This window comes from Phyllostomus discolor, chromosome 6 (assembly GCF_004126475.2).
Source record: "Phyllostomus discolor isolate MPI-MPIP mPhyDis1 chromosome 6, mPhyDis1.pri.v3, whole genome shotgun sequence".
Lineage (NCBI taxonomy): Eukaryota > Metazoa > Chordata > Mammalia > Chiroptera > Phyllostomidae > Phyllostomus > Phyllostomus discolor.
In genome coordinates, this window is record NC_040908.2 from 17,606,859 (window position 1) to 17,626,563 (window position 19,705).

At 48.6% G+C, this 19,705-nt stretch overlaps 1 protein-coding gene across 2 annotated transcripts in view; it reads right to left on the reverse strand.

Annotated features, from left to right (window-relative positions):
• Positions 1–562: 562 nt before the first annotated feature.
• The window catches only part of CAPN14 (calpain 14), a 34,368-nt gene continuing 15,225 nt past the window's right edge, over positions 563–19,705 (reverse strand). For both annotated transcript variants that reach the window (XM_036027803.1, XM_036027802.1), the window contains 14 exons: positions 19,007–19,081; positions 17,757–17,920; positions 16,696–16,865; positions 16,179–16,187; positions 15,218–15,423; positions 14,190–14,226; positions 13,626–13,679; positions 12,252–12,309; positions 7,713–7,777; positions 6,316–6,384; positions 5,626–5,704; positions 4,695–4,811; positions 4,290–4,345; positions 563–1,983 (listed from right to left, as the gene is read on the reverse strand). In XM_036027803.1, the coding sequence (XP_035883696.1) occupies positions 1,957–1,983; positions 4,290–4,345; positions 4,695–4,811; positions 5,626–5,704; positions 6,316–6,384; positions 7,713–7,777; positions 12,252–12,309; positions 13,626–13,679; positions 14,190–14,226; positions 15,218–15,423; positions 16,179–16,187; positions 16,696–16,865; positions 17,757–17,920; positions 19,007–19,081 (1,186 nt within the window). In that variant the 3' untranslated portion in view covers positions 563–1,956. The remainder of the gene's footprint in view (positions 1,984–4,289; positions 4,346–4,694; positions 4,812–5,625; positions 5,705–6,315; positions 6,385–7,712; positions 7,778–12,251; positions 12,310–13,625; positions 13,680–14,189; positions 14,227–15,217; positions 15,424–16,178; positions 16,188–16,695; positions 16,866–17,756; positions 17,921–19,006; positions 19,082–19,705) is intronic.

The following is a 19,705-nucleotide window of genomic DNA, read 5'->3' on the forward strand; positions in this document are numbered from 1 at the left end:
CTGCTCGCCTGGACGGTGGTCAAGCTGACCTCCCAGATGCCCTGACCTCACCTGTGCTGGCACCTGAGGACCGATTCCTCGCTCCTCCAGCTGGGCTTCTGGTGTGCACATGCCGCGCTTGTCTCGGCCGTGGGATTGCCGATGCCTGCCACTCAGGCCTTCAGCACAACTCGGCCCCGACCCTGTCCCAGTCTACCCTGCCCCGCACGCCCCATGCCCTGCAGGGACAAGGATGGGGAAGACGCATTTGGGTGGGGAGGCGGCTTTGCCCCTGGTCTGCATTGCTCACTGTGGTGAGTGCGAGGGCAAATCGCGGGGTGCAGGCCTGCAGGGCACAGGGCATCCCTGAGTTGCCACAGTGACCCCCAGACTCGGGGGCAAGAGCAACATGTGCGCGGCACAGGAGGGCAGTTCAGACCACCGAGAAGGCAGACTTAGTTCGGGCACAGAACCCGCCTGCGCCAAGAAAGCCATCGTACTGTAGTCCAAGTGTCGTGAATGGGCTGACAGTACCACCTTCCCAGCCTCCCCTCCCCGCCCCCAAAAATAATCCAAAATTGCCTTCATGAACCAAAGTAGTAATATTTAATGAAAACAACTACTTACAATGGCAGGATCTGAAAACAGAGATACTGATAAATAAATGGACATAAAAATCTTTTAAAGACTATAAATACATGATTTTCATTTATAAAATCAGTAATACCTCATGTATCTGGCACTTTATGGCAAACCATTTTACACTTTATCATTCGGAAGAAATAAAGATTTCTCTAAATGAAGTACTGTTCTGCCTCCCTAAGCCATGCTTTGAAAGTGCTCCCTCCTTCTCCATCACTGGCCGTCTATTGGGTTTCCAAACGTCTTTGAGTTCTGCCCGTGGGCACACTTTTGTCCTGTCATTCAGCCTTCTCTTTTAGTCTGCTGAGGACTAGGAGACCAGAGAGCCATGTTTGTTAGAACAGTTTGTAAATTAGGAAGATCGAATTTCCATGGGTGGCAGTGAGAGGCTAACCTCTGAGTGAAACGTATGGGCTTTGGAAAAGGGCCTTTGTTCTGGTTTTCCACCGGGGCCCTGGGTGGGTGGGGCTGCAATGAAAGTGAGGGGAAACCGTAGTTCAAAAAAGCAGGCACACCGGCCATGCACTGATTGACCCTATGATGTGGCGTGGGTGTGCGGTTCTTCTTTGACGTAGGTACAGGGAGGGTGTCTGGACTGATGTGAAGTGGACCTGAGAGTCTGTAAATCAAGTGAACAGACTGACACTTGTCACATACAGGAAGCCCTTTGAGAACTCGGGTGTTTTAAATCCACTGGTCCTCCCCTACCTCAAATCTGATCATCTGGAGATATTGTACAAGACACCCAGGGGCTTCAGATGCCAGAGCCGGCCCATCCCACCTGAACCCCACCTATTCTGTTATTTTCTGTGTTCTTGAAAGTTCAGCATATCCCCACCCCTGACCCACCCAAACACTTGGAGCTCAGCCTGTGCCCCCACCAACTTACAGAGGTCGGCACAGTTTGTCAAAGAACATAGCATTTCCTCTTTAGATCTGGAAACCTAGAGAGTTACCCCAAGAGTGATGACACTCGGCATGTCTGAGGTCACTTAAATTGGACAGCCCTGGAGGCAGTGTGGTACAGGGGCCAAGACACAGCTCTGGAGTCATATCGCTTAGGCCACCTCAGGTGACATCTCTGCTTGGGATGAGGTTGTAGCCATAGGGAACAAGAGCTGGTCTCTACAACTCCAAGGCAGCCCTTGCTCCCTCCCTCCCTGCTCTGCGCGATGGCCATTCATCCAAAGGAGAGATCTATGGAAGAGAAGTCTTCTCAGCTGGACCCATGGTCCTGAGGAACAGTGAGTGAGTCGAGTATCAGCTGTCTCGGCCCATGATCACCATGGGCCATGTGGACAGTCCTCAGTGAGAGCAGGTGGCGCTCCAGCCTTCTCAGGAGTACATAGTCATCAGCAGCCACTGCACAGAATGGGGAAGCAAATTATGGCCGGTTTAGCCTAACCCCTGACCTTCGGTTAAAGGTGCTTCATTTCTCAGTCACCAGGTCCCACCGCCTGACATTGGACTTGGGGCCCCCTCCCCCTCACTCCTGGGGAAGCCATGGAGACAGGATATATTAATGAATGGTTTAGCCAGAGGGACCACACCATCTGGTAATACATTTATAAATCAACCTGAAATATAATCAACCTTGACTTCTCGTGGTGCCTGAGAATGAATGATGATAGCCAAGACACAGGCTGATTCTGTATTCAATTCTCAGTACTTTTTCCCCCGTGAATTCAATTTGGCATGCTCGTGACAGCTGTGTGTGCAGGTGTATGGACTGGCCAGGTAGCAGAAATCCATTAGAGCATATTCTACATGTTTACATTTATAGACCCCTTTGTCTGACAGCTTTATGCGGGTGTGATGAATGGTCCCTCGAATTCACACAGAGGGCACTTCCGGAGAAACTACTTCCTGGGCCAATTACATCCCAATAATAATGCTGACGATGGTGACGATGAAGATGATAATGGTGAAGTAAGTTACCAATGGTGTCAAAAAAGAAAACCCCAGAGTGAAATTCCAACAAGCTGGCTGCCCGTCCTTGTAGGACTCCTTGGATGGCCCTGGGAATCCCCTCCTCGTGAAACCAGAAATGGTCAGGGCTGGAGGGGATTTCAGGGAGCACCTAGCCCAGCCCACGCCCTGAGATCTAACGTGATTTGCTAGTTACTAGAGTGCAGTGGGTTCGGCCAGGTCTCAGTCCAATCTTCCTCCATTGCAGCACCCCACACTGCCAGCCTGTTCAGGCTGTGGGCTGTCCTGTTTCAACTGCACACTCGTGTTGCCCTGCTCTCTCAGGTCTGAGCCTGCGCTGTGCAAGGATTGCCTGGGATCAGGACGTGCCCTTGGGGATCGTAGGTGGGAATGGGCTCAGAAGACTCTAATTATTGCTCCTCCAGCTGAATCCCACCTTTGCACTGGAACACAGGAGTGACTGAGGGGAGGGAGTCACACGCTGAGGGTCCCTCCATCTTGGGAAGATATTCCATAAAATGGACATTTGTGGTCAGAAAAGAAGCCCTAGCTTCCCGTAGGTCCTGTCTAAGCAGCCCCAACAGAGGATGTGTTTCAGAAAGAAAGAACAGGGTCCAGACTCCAGTGTCTTTGCAGCGAACAGAGCAGGTGCTCAGTACACCCGTGAGGTTTGAGTGACCAAGGGAGACAGGTGGTGTCAGGCACATATTTGTCTTCTCCTTAGCCTATCACTTCAACCACTCTACAAGCATTTGTCAACACCTACTTCCAGCAAAGCACTGTGTGAGATTCAAGATAAGGGCACAGAGACTAGGTTAGAGTCCTTTCCATATGGGGAAAGCTAAGCCGGCCCTTGAAATGAGGTTTATCTCTTGCCTGTACGTCCTGATCTTTCCAGACTCACTCTGAGCCAGTTTCTTTGTTCTCTATACTCCAGCCAGGATTGAACTTGCTGTTCCCTCTGGCCTGGGCCTTTCCTGCTCTCCGCCCTGCCTTCCCGGCTCCTTCTGATCTTTGAGTTTCAACTTCTATGTCACCTCCTCCAGAAAAGCCTTTGTGGAGCATGCTATCTAGTCCAGCTCTCCTATGACTGTCTGTGCTCAGGTTCATCGCTGGCCCAGGTCTTCACCCCTTCCCCTCTGCATCCATGCCCTCTGCACGTGACTTTGAAGTTCCTCCCACGACAGAGGAGAAGGCTCATTCCCTATAAGTTGGAAGCGGGCTTGGCCACGTGACTTGCTTTGGACAACAAAATTAGTTGCAAGGCACGTAGTCCCTAGACGTGGGGCCCTTGTGTGCTTCAGCTCACTCCCCTTTGCTCCTGCCATTGTTCTGAGAAACCCAAGCCTGGCCAGAGCTTCCTCAGTGAAGGTGCCAAAAAAACCCCTGGCTCACCCACAACCACTAGCCAGCCAGCTGAGGCCCCCCGACTCCCATCATGTGACTGGGGAGCTAAATAAATGCTGACGTCACCACTGAAGTTGTGTGGATGTGTCACATGGCATTATTGTGGTCATAGTCCTTGGGTGCACTGAGTCAGTCTCCTGTTCCCCTCATATGTGCCCAGCACAGAGTGGGTGCTCACTAAATATTTGACGACTACATGAGTGAATATGTGAAGTGAATTCAGTGCCACATCCTGAACTCAGGAGAATGAAGGCTCCCCCAACCCTTCTCCTTCATGGAAGTGGCCCCTGCTACCTTACATGGCATGATCCAACCCCTGGAGAAAGTCTTACCTCTGGCTTCTGGAGGTATATCCCTTTGCCATCTTGGGTTAAGTTTTGGAAGATACCTGTGAACATGCATAAGAGAGAAACAACAGTTAAAGTGTTTTGAAAATATGATGAACTGGTTCCTCCCGTATGTCTCCTCACCTGGGAACCCAAAGGTGGAAGCACATGCAGCCACACCTATCATAAATGAGCCGCCTCCCACCTTTGCCTCTGGAAAGGGGAGGGTGCAAACTAGTCGGAGGGGATGCAGCTAGTTTCCCAAGCACGTAGCCAGCGCTCCCCACAGCTCCCTGGCCTGGTGTCTCTTCACTGGCAGCTGTCCTCCCTCCTGCTTGGACTGGGGACAGGAGGACAACCCATGAGCAATGCAGAGAAAGCCCTGGCCCTCCCTCCTTCCCGCCAGCTCACTCTCCATCTTCTCCGCACGCAGCATCAAGTGGACAAAGCTGACAAAGTCCATCTGGAGCTTGGGGCCGCCGTAGCGGATGAGCATCAGGTAGCAGACGTCATCGCTGAGCACGATTCCTGTAGTGAACACAGATTCCTGCTGTGGGTGCTGCGGACCTCATGCCCAGCTCCCTTTCCGTTTGAGGCCCCTTACATTGTCCCTTCTCTTCTGGGACCTGGGTCCCCAAAGCATGGGGACCTTGTTTTATGGGCTTCATTGTAAATTGTTTAATTATTTAGTCCATTCAATTTTTTAAAAGATTTTACTTATTTATTTTTAGAGAGGGGAAAGGAGGGAGAAAGAGAGAAACATCAGTGTGTGGTTGCCTCTCACGTGGCCCCCACTGGGGGCCTAGCCCGCAACCCAGGTATGTGCCCTGACTGGGAATCAAACCTGCGACCCTTTGGTTTGCAGCCTGTGCTCCATCCATTGAGTTACGCCAGCCAGGGCTATTTAGTCCATTCATTTTATCTCCACTCCCCATTCCTGCCCCCTTGGGCAACCAGCAGAAGATCTTTTTGTCAATTGGGTTACTGGCCTTCAGGGCAGAAGGCAGTCTATTAGGGGTCAAGAGCATCTGCTTTGGAGCCTGCTGGTCCTGAACTTAAACTCCAGGCAAGTTATCTAGCTTCCCTGAGCTTTAATTTCTTCCTCTATGAAGTGGGGATTAGAAAAGGGCATTGTTGAAGATTAAATGAGAATGTGATGTGCCAATCCTCAATAATTGTTAGCAATGATTATAACGATAATAATAAATGTATCCATTATTTATAGATCTATGTGTTTGGATCTCTGAACGGGGAGTAATTTTGTGCATTAGAATTACTCCAGGATGTCATGCAATGCACCCCCACCTGTTCATACCTACTGCACCAGCTGCCCCATGCCCACCTGCATTCTTCATGGCAGCCCGCAGCTGTCCCCAGTTCAGGCATCCTGACCTGTTACTGTCATGCTTGTGGAAAACCACCTACAAAGAACAAAATGTTAAGGACCCCCTGAGATCCTCTCTGTCCCCGGTGTCAATGCTGCAGAAGACTGCTGGGGAGCGGAGGCTCCATCAGCAGGGCCTGCTGCCCAGACAGAGGGTGCATGCCAGGATCCCACCACCTCGCCCGTTTCTGAAGGCTTCTGAGAACGGGAGTGTACCTTTAGGTCGCAGGGGATAGACAGTCCAGGTAGGTATATGTAAATGTGCTTAGTCTAAGATGGGCTTCCAACTTTATGACTGGGGAGACAAGGGGGAGGGCTGTGAGTGATGATTGGAAAAGTAGGGAGGAGCTAAGTTATGAAGGACTTTAATGCCACATTAAAGAGCATGGACTTCCTCTGAAGGCTATGGGGAGTCTGACGGAGCTTTTTTGGAGAAAGTGATGTAATCAGATGTGAGCTCTAGAGACTCAGGAGACTGGTGCAACAGGCTCTGTGAGTTTGTGTAAGAGAGAGGAGTCTCATTGGAGGAAGAGCAGGGAAGACTGGGTGAGTGTTTGGGTTTAAAGGGCTGAAAGGGAGAAAAGTTAAGTCCCTTATATACTTTGCAGAATTGCCATTTCTGCAGCATCCTGCAAGACTTGTTCTTACCTGATAGTGAATCAGCTGCTTCCACAGGTCCCTGAATTCCTGGATGCTCACGGTACCAGATGCATTAAGCTGATAGCAGAGTTAAGGTCAAAGCTGCCAGGGGAGTTTCATCTATGCCTCTGGAGGCAGTAACGGGCCTTCCACACAACACTGTGTGATTGGTGGACAGCCCCATTCGATGTCAGGTATCTCCAGTGGCCTCCAGCCCAGGGCTCCCCGCCCTTGCTGGGAAAGGACAGAATGAGCTGCAACACAGCAGCCTGGGGAGAAGTGCTGATGATGGTGAATAGTGGCAATGACAACAGCTACCGTTGAGTGAAGCAGGATATTTTGACATGGCCAATTTGATTTGATTTAATTAAAAAAAAAACAGTAACTGTCTTTCCAACAGTTACTGTCAAAGCCAACTTATGGAAGGAGTCAGGTGGCTAAGGATGCTTCTTATATTCAGTCATTTTATGAAAAGTTAAAAGCTTAATGGTTGGCCTTGTGGATCATGTCCCAATACCCTTGCATTAGGGAGACTGGGTCAGCATACCACCGTTACAGGGGGGCTAGCTCTGAGTTCCTCGCTTTATCATGTTACTTCATTTTCACCTGGTAGGTGAGATTGGTGTTACCTTGTCCCTATCATGGATGATGAAATGAGGGCTCAGTGAGTCTGATCATGTCCAAGTTTATACAGCTGGTGACAAGGTTGGGACCTGTTCCAGTGCCTGGCACCATCCCACGCTGTCTGTGCCCTCTGCAAAGTTTCTGCAGACACTGTGGTTTGTAGTTGCTGCTCCACTCCCCCCACCCACATGCACACACTCATCCTGTGTGCCTATCTGCAGTACAGACAACCGAACTTGGATTAAAGTGTCCACTTAGACAGGCAGAAGTTTTGTTTAAAAAATTTAATAAATCGCAGGGCTGAGAACGAGGAAAGCTGAGTTTGCAGCAAGCTGTTGAACTTCTTGAGCCTCAAATTCCTGACCCATAAATGGGGGCAGCCACTGCCTGGTCACCAAACAGAAAACTTAGGACCCTGAAGCTCTTGTTAAAGTTTCTTGTAAATCTGGAGAATTGTTACCAACCACCACCCTGCATGTGCCTCATCCTCACTATCAGACTATTGTTAGTAATAGTTCATATTGATCACTTTTCCTAGGACAGTTCTGTCCTGAGCACTTCACATAGCTTATCCTGTTTGCTTTCTCAGACGAGGCTCCTACTGATGAGGCTCAAATGCCATCTCCATGCTGTAGACGAGGACCTGGAGGCTAAGTGACTTTCCCAAGATGACCCAACTAGTAAGCACTGAGGTTGGGATTCAAACCCAGGTAGCCTAGTCTGGCTTCAGAGTGAAGCTCTTCACCAGCAGCGTGTACCCACCCACAGACAAGAAAAGATACATCCAGTAGAGCCAGGATCCCCTGGCAGGCATCGAGGCTGAAGAGGGGATGTGTGCTCCCCAAACCTGTAGAAGAACAGAAAGAGTTCATGGGGCTGGCCCAGGACAGCCCAGCATAGCACAGCCCTTTTCTGGGTGGCACCAGACGGTGTCACCCATGCCAGCCATAGGTTCTGACAACTATCATTTATGTGGGAAGGGAAGACACAAAGAGCCATGGAGAGAGAGGGAAGGCTTGCTGGTGATCTCTGCACCCAAGTTGCACAGTAAACCCCTGTGGAGAACCCGTTATAACCTGGAGTTGCCTACAGAGTGAGTCAGAAGAACGTGGCCCCAGGTGCCCAGCAAGGGCCAGGATCCGAGAGTTACGGGCTCTATGAGGGACGTCTGAGAGGTCAGCTTGATCAAGCTCCCACTTAAATTAGGAGGTGCTTTCCTCAGACATCTTGACGATGGTCAGCCAATAAGAGGTGCTCCCCTGGATGGCTACCTCCACTCAAGAGAGACTTCCTATGTTAATTTCAAGGCAAGCTCCTGTAAGATTCACTCACTATTCCTTGTTCTGCCTCTAGCAAAGCATAAACAGGTTTTTGTCTCCTGTCAACATTTCTCCAACCATTCCCCAGATGATATGGTTTCTAAATTCTCATTGCTCTCTTCTCGATCCATGCTTTGCCAGAATCTCACTAAAATATGACACTAAGCCTGTTCTTCAGAGGCAATTTGGTTAAGCAGAGTATAATGGCGCTATCACTTGCAAAATTTTCAGTCTGCATTTTCCAAATTATGTTCCAAGAGAGATTTTCTGCAGAGAAAGGGTTGAGTTCAAACAAATTTGAATACTTTGTACCTATAGATGCCTTTCTCCATTCATCAGGTGCCTTAGTATATGAGAGGTACAGAGGGGCCAAAACTGAAATTTTGACTCAATTTGTCAAACAAGCACACTTGACTTAATCCCTTCTATTTCATGGGACACTTACAAAACTTCTTGGTTTCTAATGTTTCTTAGAACACAATTTCAAAAACACAAATCTAGACTTCTGGCCAAAATGGAGGCATAGATAGATACACTTTGCCACCTCACATAACCAAAAGAAGGATAACAACAAATTTAAAAACAAAAAATTACCAGAACTGCTAGCGAATTGATCTGTATGCAAAGAGTTAAAGAAGAAACATTCATCCAGACTGGTAGAAGGGGGAGAGACAGGCAGTTGGGGCAGAGAGGATGCATGGCAAGGTGGCAGCTGGATGACCGGGTGGGCAAGGCGGTGGCTGGCAGACCAGGTGGTCCCACATTTGCATGTGGATAAACCAGGAGGATTGACTGGCGAGCAGACAGACTGTGCAACCTAGGGTTACAGCATGGGAAAAGAAAGCCTCAAAACCTCTTGCCATAAAAACATGTGCGGGTTGTGGCAGTAGGAGAGGCTCCCAGACTCATAGGAGAGGTCATTGGAGAGACCCTCAGGGTCCTAGAATGTACACAAACCCATCCACCCAGGAATCAACGCCAGAAGGGCCCAACTTGCTTATGGGTAGTGGGGAAGCGACTGAAAGCTAGACGAGAACTAAGCAAGCGACATTGTTCCCTCTGGGACCCTCCCCCACATACAGCACCACAATGCAGCAATGTGGGTTGCCCCACCCTGGCAAATACCTAATGTTCTACACTTTACAATGTAACAGGGGTGCCAAGACAAAGAAATATGGCCCAAATGAAAGAACAGACCAATGCTCCAAAAATAGAACTAAGTGATGAAGAGATAGCTAACCTTTCAGATGTCAAGTTCAAAACACTGGTTGGTAATCAGGATGCTCACAGAAATGGTTGAGTATGGTCACAAAATAGAGGAAAAATCGAAGGCTATGAAAAGTGAAATAAAGAAAAATAGACAGGGAACCATCAGTGAAGGGAAGGAAATCAGGACTCAAATCAATTATTTGAACCAGAAGGAAGAAGTAAACATTCGACCAGACCAGAATGAAGAAACGGAATTCAAAAAAATGAGGAGAGGCTTAGGAACCTCTGGGACAACTTTAAATGTTCCAACATCCAAACCATAGGAGTGCCAAAGGAGAAGAGGAACAGTGAGAAATTGGAAACTTATTAGAAAACATAATGAAGGAGAACTTCCCCAATCTGGCAAAGGAAATAGAATTCCAGAAGTCCAGAAAGCTCAGAGAGTCCCAAAGAAGTAGAATCCAAGGAAGCACACACCAATGTACATCATAATTATTATTACCCAACATTAAAGATAAGGAGAGAGTCTTAAAAGCAGCAAGAGAAAAGGAGACAGTTGCCTACAAAGGAGTTCCCATAAGACTATCAGCTGATTTCTCAAAAGAAACCTTGCAGGGAAGAAGGGGCTGGAAAAAAGTATTCAAAGTTATGAACAGCAAGGAACTATATCCAAGATGACTCGATTCAGCAAAGCTATCATTTAGCATGGAAGGGCAGCTAAAGGGCTTCCCAGACAAGGTCAAGTTAAAGGAGTTCATCATCACCCAGCCCTTATTATATAAAATGATAAAAGGACTTAACTAAGAAAAAAAGATAAAAAATATGAACAGTAAAATGACAACAAACTCACAACTATCAACAACTGAACCTAAAACAAAAACAAACCAAGCAAACAACAAGAACAGGAACAGAATCACAGAAATGGAAATCACATGGAGGGTTATCAGCAGGTAGAGGGCAGGGGGAGAATGGGAGAAGATGTACAGGGAATAAGAAGTATAAATAGTACGTAGGTACAAAATAGACAGGGGGAGGTTAAGAGTAGTATAGGAGATGGAGAAGCCAAAGAACTTATATGTACAACTCATGGACATGAACTAAGGGGGTGGGGAATCTTGGTGGGAGCCGGGATGTAGGGAGGGAAAGAATAAAGGGAGAAAAAAAATGGGACAACTGTAATAGCATAATCAATAAAATATATTTTAAAAACCCACAAATCAAATGCTTCCATTAAATGCAGCCAGAATCTGGATCAGCTCATTTAATAGCAGCGATTTAAAACTATTAGCTCATGTGAAGCTTGAGGTCACCTACATTAACCAGATAGGTTTCACATCAGGTGCCATAAAAATGAGGTCTCTTCTATTAGGAACTTGCACAACCGAGTTTTTAAAATAACCAAGTGGTAGTTTTGAATTATCATCCTGACTCTGTGTCATCTTTCTGGATGGGCACAGCTTGTGGTGGCATTGTCAATTTCGATTCTGCTGCCTCTGACAATGGTCCCTCCCAGCATGTGCCACCCGCACATCTGGTCAACCCGCCTTCCACATCTTCTTCTGAACCACTGACAAAAGTTGAGGAAACGAAGGGCAGAGTCCAAAGACTTTCATCTAAACATCTAGACACTCAGCTATAACATAGAATTATCCCTCTGGTTTTATATTTACATAACTTTGGGGAATGGTCCTAAGACTTGTGAAGACATCTCATATTGCTGCTTCCCAACCCATACTTTATCATTTATCCTGGGAGACTTTACCAAATACTTCACCAAAATCCGCAGTAGTTCCCTGACCCATCAAACCAGAAAACCAGAACCCCTCTCAGAGACTAAACAGAAGCACTTTGTCCATAGATTCCTTGGGAAACCATTTTGCAGACTTGTGATCAAGGCATTTTAAAAAAATTTAAATGTGTACCTTTCTAGATACTTTCCCTGGAATATTTTTCTAAGTGGGGCAGAGGGAGAATTCTTAGATTCTATCATTTCTAGAATCTCTTCCTCTGGTTATTTTACCCAAATTAGGTTTGAGAAACCATCTGGAAACCCTTTCAAGCCCTGAGTTATTCAGTACCCTGGACTGTAACTTGTTTGAGTGTGAAGTCTTGTTCGAGTGTGAAGAAGAAGCAATCACATAGGTTAGGCAGAATATACCCTTTAATTTTTTGGCTTAAAAAATTTTGAAGTTTAGTTTCCTCCCTGGAGAAATCATGTTCTTCTCACTCAAAATATACTTATAAAATATTTTTATATAGACTTTAAGCTTTCCTAATAATGCATCTCATGCTTCCTCCAAAAGCATCCACACTACCCGTTGTCATCCCTCCTAGCTGACATGCTCCCTCCTTCCAGATTTATGTAGGTTGATCAATTTAAATATGAATTTGTCAGAGAGCAACCCAGTGGGCTAGTCAATATTTAATATCTATTTGCCATGTTGAGGAAATGGGTACAGTTTCCCCAAATGGAATTTATATGCCAAGAAAGAAGTATTCAGCTATTCTTCCCAAACCAGGAAAATTGCAGAAATTTTCGTTTCCACAGCTATAGTCTCTACACACTCAAACAAAACAAAACAAAAAAGAACTATTTTCCAAGCTGCAAAAATTCCTCTACTACCTTGTCAGACCACATGACCCACTCTGGTGTAAGACACAAGACACAGCTGTTCAGGGGAGCAGCACACAGTATGGCCCACGTGTCCCACCAGGGGAAAGAGAAAGAGACCCCGGGATCAGAACGGTTGTGTCCCCTGAGTCCTACAGGATGGACGACTTGGAAAGACTCACCGGACCAGGGCAGGTGGTTCAGGATCTTCTGCAGTTCAGCTGCATTTATCTCTGGATTCTGGAGTGAAAGCAGAGGGACAGGAGAACACCGTCACTACGGGAGGCTCGTTAGATGCTCAGGGGCCCACTGTTAAAGGGGGCGGGGACGTCCTCTCCAGCATCTGTTCCACATGACACAGATGCCACTTCTGGGCACAGTGGGTGACGCTGTTAGCTGGCACATCAGGAAGACAACTAGTCCTGTAATTAAATCTGTAATTTCATGAGAACTTTTATAATGCTTTTTAACTGGGTGCCCAGTCCAGAACACCTCAGCAGGGCAGGACTCTTAAGAAACAGACTGAGAGGGAGCAGTGGCTGCCAGACTGGGTTCTACAGAGATGCCTCAGAGGTTGAGCAAACAATTTGGTTTAGATTTTACTCCTAATAAAATATCCTCAGCCGAGATTCTAGATTTTAATTTAGATTCATCCGAAGCAACTCTTTGCGTTAAGACTTAACTTTAAAATATATTAAAATACAAGGATCACAAATTTGAACTTATAAAACAGGTCCATATTCATAATATACAATTTTTATCTGTTTTGCATATTGGGATTCTCTATGAGATTTCATTAGATAAAAGGACAGCAGCAGAAGATGCTTGGAGATCCCTGATGTGGAGGAGAACATGGATGAACAACACACATGCAATTCTGACATAGCCTCTCTGGCCACATTAAACAGAGCACCAGGGGTGAATACGAGGGAAGATGGGAGGACAGGCAAGCTGTGAACGAAATCCAGAGTGTTACTAACACGAGGAACACACACTCTTCCACTTTTCATGAAATCACTCAGAAGTCAGACCCCCACTTTCCTGTGCATTTCTTGCCCTATTTCCAAAGAGATTTAGCATCCTGCAGGTTAGAGTGGACCCCAGGGCTCTACACCCACCGCCTGGCCTGCTGATCTGGGTCAGCCCAAGGAAAGAAGTCAGGGGGACCAGGTGTGCAGCCCTGGGCCCTCCACCCCACCCCCTCTCCAGGGAGCCACCCGAGAGGTCTTTTTCCCTGGGTTTGTCATTGCCGTGCCCACCCCACTGTCGATACTGATTTCTGACTCTTCTGTAGTCCATTTTCTCCCACAGCTAATCCATATAGCTGCCGAGAACAGAGGTGCATTTTACAGGGGCCTTCTGGAGACAGCAGCTCCAATCATTGGTATAAAAACTTGATGACTTGAATAGAACATGGTGGCAGTGTGGGAGATAAGTCACCTTAAATCACAGTTTGCACACAGGGTCAGGCAGATGCAAACACAGTCTGTGGAATTATAGGCTCCACGTTGTCCCCTGCCCCGCCCACTTCTGGCTGCCATAATTCGTCAACTTACCCTTTCAAAGTATTTGAAGAATTTCTCATGCCCTTCCGCCTGGTCTACTATTTCCTACAGGAACAGACACAGAGAAAGACTTACTCACCTGGAGATGTGAACTCCCACACACACACTCATGTGTCATGGCTCCCAGGCTTCTAAAATCCAGAAGTCTGACCTCGAGCAAGCACTGTCTTAAATTCTCTACCACAGCATTCACACAGCCCTCATGTCTCCATTTCTCGCTGCCTTTGGGGAAGCAGCAAGCAGTGGAATGGGTACAAGAAGCACCAGGTCGAGAGAAGCAGAAGAGGGCAAAGGTAATAACTCATGCACCTGGGGCTCGGGGTCCTCGGTGACAAGGACCCAATCAGAAGGGCAGTTCTCCTGGTGCAAAACCAGCAGAACCTGGGTAAACTGAGGGCACAGTGGAATTGTGGTATGTGCCATGGAGCAGGGTCTGCAGGATCTAGGACCTTCTCCCCGACCCCCGAACATGGGGGAGAAACCCACCCCAGACTTTGTAAACATCCTGGGTTTGTAAACAGCCCCAGCCAAGTGGAATTTCACCCGACTACTCACCTTAAAGAAGACAGTTTTGGGATTGCTGCCAATTTCACTGAGGGAAAACAAAAGACAGAATTCCTTCTTGGGGACCCTCTTAGGAACCTTTGGCCAATGCCCCCCTGCCCAAGAAACTCTTCCAAGTTCCTTAGCGGATGCAGCATGTGGGCCTGTCCAGCTCTCACGCCTCACCTCCCACTCCTCCTTGAAGCACAAGTTCAACCACACACCACGGCACACTGCTTGTAACTCCCCACACACCCAGTGCTGTTTCCCATCTCATGCCTTTGCTCATGCCAAGCCCTCTGCCCAGCACGTCCTTTGCTTCCCCCCAACCCACATCTAACTATCCCTCCTATTTTAGGATGCAGCAGTCTGACAGGGCAGTGATGCTTGAGATCAAGTCAAACTATCGATGGCAAAGCAAAGGAAAAAAACAAAAAAAAAACAGGATTTTAAGCATTGAAGAGCTGTCATGTCAAAATAATCATAGGCCAAATAATAAGTGTAACTGGGGTGTGTATGTATAGATTCACCTGCACATGCCAGCACTGTCTGAGCCTGCTAGTCAATGACAGACAGCCTCCCCTCGTCTGAACCACCCCTGTGTATCCCTGAGGAATCACCACCTCCCAGAAGCCACCCCCGCTTTCCCCAGGACCATGGAAGATTAGCTGGTGCTCCTTCTTGATGCTGCTCTAACACCCTGTGCATATAAATGCTTCTGCTGGATGCAGTCCAACAAAAATGGCTGCTCACGCATCCGTGTCCTGCCCAGATCTTGAGCTTTTGGAGGGCAAGGGCCATGCCTGTGCCTGTCCTATCATTTTCTATAATACTCAGCAGAGTGTTCACTGGTCAGTACAAGGAGAGCGGGAGAAAGAAAGAAGGATGTTCTCCATGCAGAGAGCTGCCCTGCTCTCCTGTTCTCCCGAGCTCTGTCTGGACCAACCACAGGGACCCCCACGGCTGCCTTTCCCACCTCACGCCCCTTATCGGCCCTGGCCTGAGGGGACCCCATCCTCCGGGAGAGGCTGTGCCCTTACTGGAACAAGTGCTTCTTGGAGAAGACTCTGAGGATGAACTCCGACTCCTGGCCAGCCTTCGATGTGCAGGGCACGATGAGGTACGTCCCTGGCTCCAGCCACAACTCCCGACTCACTTCTTTTTCTGAGCGAAACACCTCGGGAAGGACCAGGGGGTGATTTCTCAAGAAGAACTCAGGGGGCAGTTTCCTCTGGTCATCAGATAACTGCAGGAGGCAGACAGAAGGGCACCAGTTGAGGTCATTACCCGGGCTTTAGGCCAGGCCTGGGGCCCTTGGCCACGGACCAGGAGTAAGGTAGCTTCTTATGTGCCAAATCCGCCCTGCCCCAGTGGAGGATGGGATACCCGGAAGTTTAAAACAGAGCGTGTCAGGAGTGGACACCTTTGCTGGAACCTGACGTGAGGCTGAACAAACACTTGATCAAAGCGATTTGCCGTTACATTGAAGACAACATCGTGTACAAAATGATGCGAGGCACGTCACTGTGCCTACATTCTCCAAGGTAGGTCATCAGCCCTAAGTCACCCGGCTACTAAGTGTTCTGTCCAGGGCTGGAGTTCAGGGCAGCCGAGCGCCAGTGCCCACATTCTTCACATTCCCTGACTTTGCACCTCCAGTGTTGAGTATGACGTGGTTATGGTCATAGATGCAGAGGGACCGCCAACCATCTCCCCACCAACATCGTAACAGCTACATGCAGATCAACTGGGCGCTCCGTGTGATCTCAGGGAAAGCGGCCTCGTGAGCGGGAAAGAGGACTGGACGAGAGCTCAGGGGACCTGAAGCAGGGCTCTGGTTCTTACGTTGCCTGGGTGTGTGTTTTATTTCATGAAACAGTGACAGTATTGTCAGACATTCTCAGAGCTCCTTGTAAAGCACTGCAAACTGAACCTCACAGTGGCTTGGCCACACATGACATCCCTCCAAACCAGGGCCAGCTGGCCAAGTGTGGAACTCACCTGGCTCATCTGGAAAACAGAAACACAGAAAGAGAGAGACAGAGACCTCATTAGCCAGTGAATACGCTCTTTCGCAAGCACAAACTCGAATGCAGGCTGATAAACAAGAGGACTCTACCCAGAGATCCCGTCCCCTCCCACAAGCTCTTCTGTTCCAGTCAGTGACATTTAAATCTATCATCGGGAATTCTGGGAAAGGGCGAAGGAAGCCAATCTTGGCTTTTTGGGGGAGAAAAAGGAAACTAGTATTGATTGTAAACTGTGTGCCGGGCACAGCGAGAGGCATTGCCATGTGATCTTTCATTTGGCTCTTTGCATAACTCTCATTGTCCCCATTTTACAGATGAAGAAGCTGATGTTCCATTCAAGGAAATGACTTGTTCCAGACCACATATCCCTAAGGAACAGAGACAGTATGTGTACCCAGGTCCGTGGGCAGACGGAGGACAGGAAACAGGAAGGAAGGACAAGAGCTGGAGACCCTGTGCGTGGCCGTGCATCCCAGAGCCACTCCTACCCTGAAGAGGTAGAAGCCGATGGCCAGGGGAAGCTTCCGGTTGCGGTGCCTGTGCCTGGGCTTCTGGATCAGGGACACCAGCACGCTGCAGGGCATCAGCAACGTCCTGCTCTCCTTTGGCCTCCAGACGGACAGCAGGAACTGCGGGTTCTTCCAAAATGTGTCCCGGGCTGAAAACAGCAAAAGATGAGATGTCCTTGGCTCCCCCTGCATGTTGCTCCCCAAACCGTGGGGAGGTGCCCCAGGACTCCCCCCAGAGGTTCATCAGGACAGAGTCAGGGCCTCTTCAGCCTCAGCTTACCCACCCTCCCATCTTACCTCCACCACCCCTGCTTTCTACAGACACGCGGACTGAGAGGTATTCTCACCGCCGAAGCCCTAGTGCTCAGCACAGGGCCAGACGCAGACTCCGTGTCCCTAAACATTAGCTGCCCATGTGACTGTATTAACTGCCTGAGGAGAACATGCCCAGGATCCCAAGGGGATCTGCACTTTAAGGGAACCAAGCCTTAGCTCAAGGGCAGCTCCGGCTTTGGAGGAACACTCTGGTGGAACAGGGATGCCAGAGGTCGGGCGACCACAGCCCGCTGAGGTCATACCCTACAGGCCTTTCTTTCCAAAGGGATCCCTCACTACCTCCATTGTGGAGAAAGGGACACAGTCAACAAGTGTTCCATTCTGAGAATTTGGATACGTTTGTCTCTTGTAATTGAGGACTTCCTAGGTAAGGAGGGCGTGACACATACGATACAACTGCTATTTCCATCTGCCTGTTAATGAGCAGTTACTTTAACCGATCAATCACCTTGTACTAAAACCAGAACAAGATGTAACCTCCTGGTGCCAATTAGGAAAAGGTGCCCCATCTTCCCAGTGGACACAGCCCAGAGCCAGAGCAGTGAGCCTGGCCCCCAGGACTTCTCCCCCCTCAGCCTGATGCCCTCTGCAGGACACAAGCCACACACCATCCACAGTGGCTCTGCCCGCATCCCCACCCTTGCCTGGAAAAGCTGCCACTTTAGACCCCCGGAGTCCCAACTCCTGTGCATGCACTCACTCACCTTGGTGCAAATTTATGGGGCCACCAGCTGTGGTTCCCTTCTCCCATCTCCCCTCCTGCATGGTGTATGACCACTTCTGGCCTACTTCGTGACTCAGCAGGCCTGGGGTCAGTTTACAGATGACCAGAAGCTTGAAGTGTGTTTTAAAGTCCTTAAGCGTCATCCTGGAGAGGAAGAGGGCACAGTACAAAGATAAATGGGATGATGTCTAGTGAGCAGGACCAAAGAGGAGGCTGGACCAAAGAGGAAGCAGTGGGCATCCCAGAGCCAGGCCCCCATGCTTCATGCCCGTGTGCAGAGCTGAGCAGGCCTTGGACATGGGAGTGGGGCTCACTGGACCAATGCAAGGGGCCACCACGGGTTGGTGGAGCTACCAACACACCCTTCCTGTGGCTGCAGAATGTGCCTCTTGGTTTGCTGGTCAAGCTGATAAAGCTAAATTGAGGCACTTAAAAACAGTCAATTGATTTATAGGTAGGTGTTCAGTAATCAGTTCTCATTCATTAATTGATAAAGATCTTCACTTGTACTTCCTAACTTTGTGATCAAGGCCTGCTACTGGGGCTGTCTGGTGTTCAGTTTACTTATCCGTAGTGTGGAAATAATAGCATCTGCAGGGATCTTGAGTTTGGTGAGTACTTTGAAAGAAAGAGGGCTGCAGCAGTCTGGAAAGGATGGGTGATGGAGAAGAGGAATCATGGGAAGAGGCAGAAGTTAACAGCAAGGGTGAAAAGTCAAGGGAATGGGAAACAGCGGGTCTCATGTCAGACACCCAGAAGCAGCATCAGCTCAGGACATCTGGGTGACCTTTCATAATAAGAGTGAGTGGCTTTGGCGTCAGTGGGAGTAGTACTATTCTGCTGTGGAGGACACAGGTGAGGTAGCTTATAGCTTGACAAGACCTTGCAGTTCCTCCCTTCCTCATCTCCTTTTTGGGCCAGGAGAGGCACAACCATGGGATGGAGTGTACTGAGTGACATAAGAGCAGAGTGGACGTCGGGAGGAGGCGGCCACCCCACCCTCTGCTCTGACCGCCTGCCGAGCCCCATGGCAGTGGCCACTGCTCTTGTCAGAGACTGCGATTGTCCCTTTGCAATGCGGTTTGCCCTGTCCGACTGTGAGCCCCTAAAGGATCTTCTTGATGGCTGCAAAAGAGATGCCAGGCACAGGGGAGGCACCCCATAAATATTTGCTGGGTGGACGAGCAAATACAAGCCAGGGCATTTGTCACGCGTCCTTGAGCCAAATACCAAAATTCTCCATCATTATCTTTTCTCCACAGCACAATCTTCTCCTTGGGGCTCAGTAGGTCCCATGTACTTGAGCTGAAAACAGAAAAGAAACGTTTTCATGGGGAATGAAAGGATTGTGGAGGGCGTGTGAGAAATTCTCCAGTAAATGCTCTATAGCATTGCTATTTCTTCTCTTCATGCTGCCTTTGCAGACAACCACATCTCACATTCTGGATTATAAAAGCAACACGTAACATTAATTCACCATTCATTATCAGCCAAAATCTGGGCTAGGCTTTTGGTGGGCTTTATTTCAGTCGAGGACAACAACCTTGCGAGGTAGGGATTTTTGTTGCCATTTTAGAGATTAGGAAACTGAGATTGTCACTTGCTTGAAGCCACAAAGCTATAAAACGTCAGAGCCAGCATTTGAACCTATGTTGGAATTACTCCTGGTCAAAGGCCATCATTTTGGACTATTATTTCTGGCCACGAAGGATAAGGCTTTCCTGTATCACTTCCACACTACAAGCAATGACAGCTGGGACCAAATATAAGAAATAACTGTTTTCACACATTAGAGAGCAGGCAGCACAGGACTGAGACCCCAGGAGGAGGGGAGCAAATGAGGCGAGGCCTAACATTGCCAGGACTCCTGGCTGACACTAATTCCCTGGGCACCGATGCGGACAAGTGGAACCCAGAAAGAACCTCGAG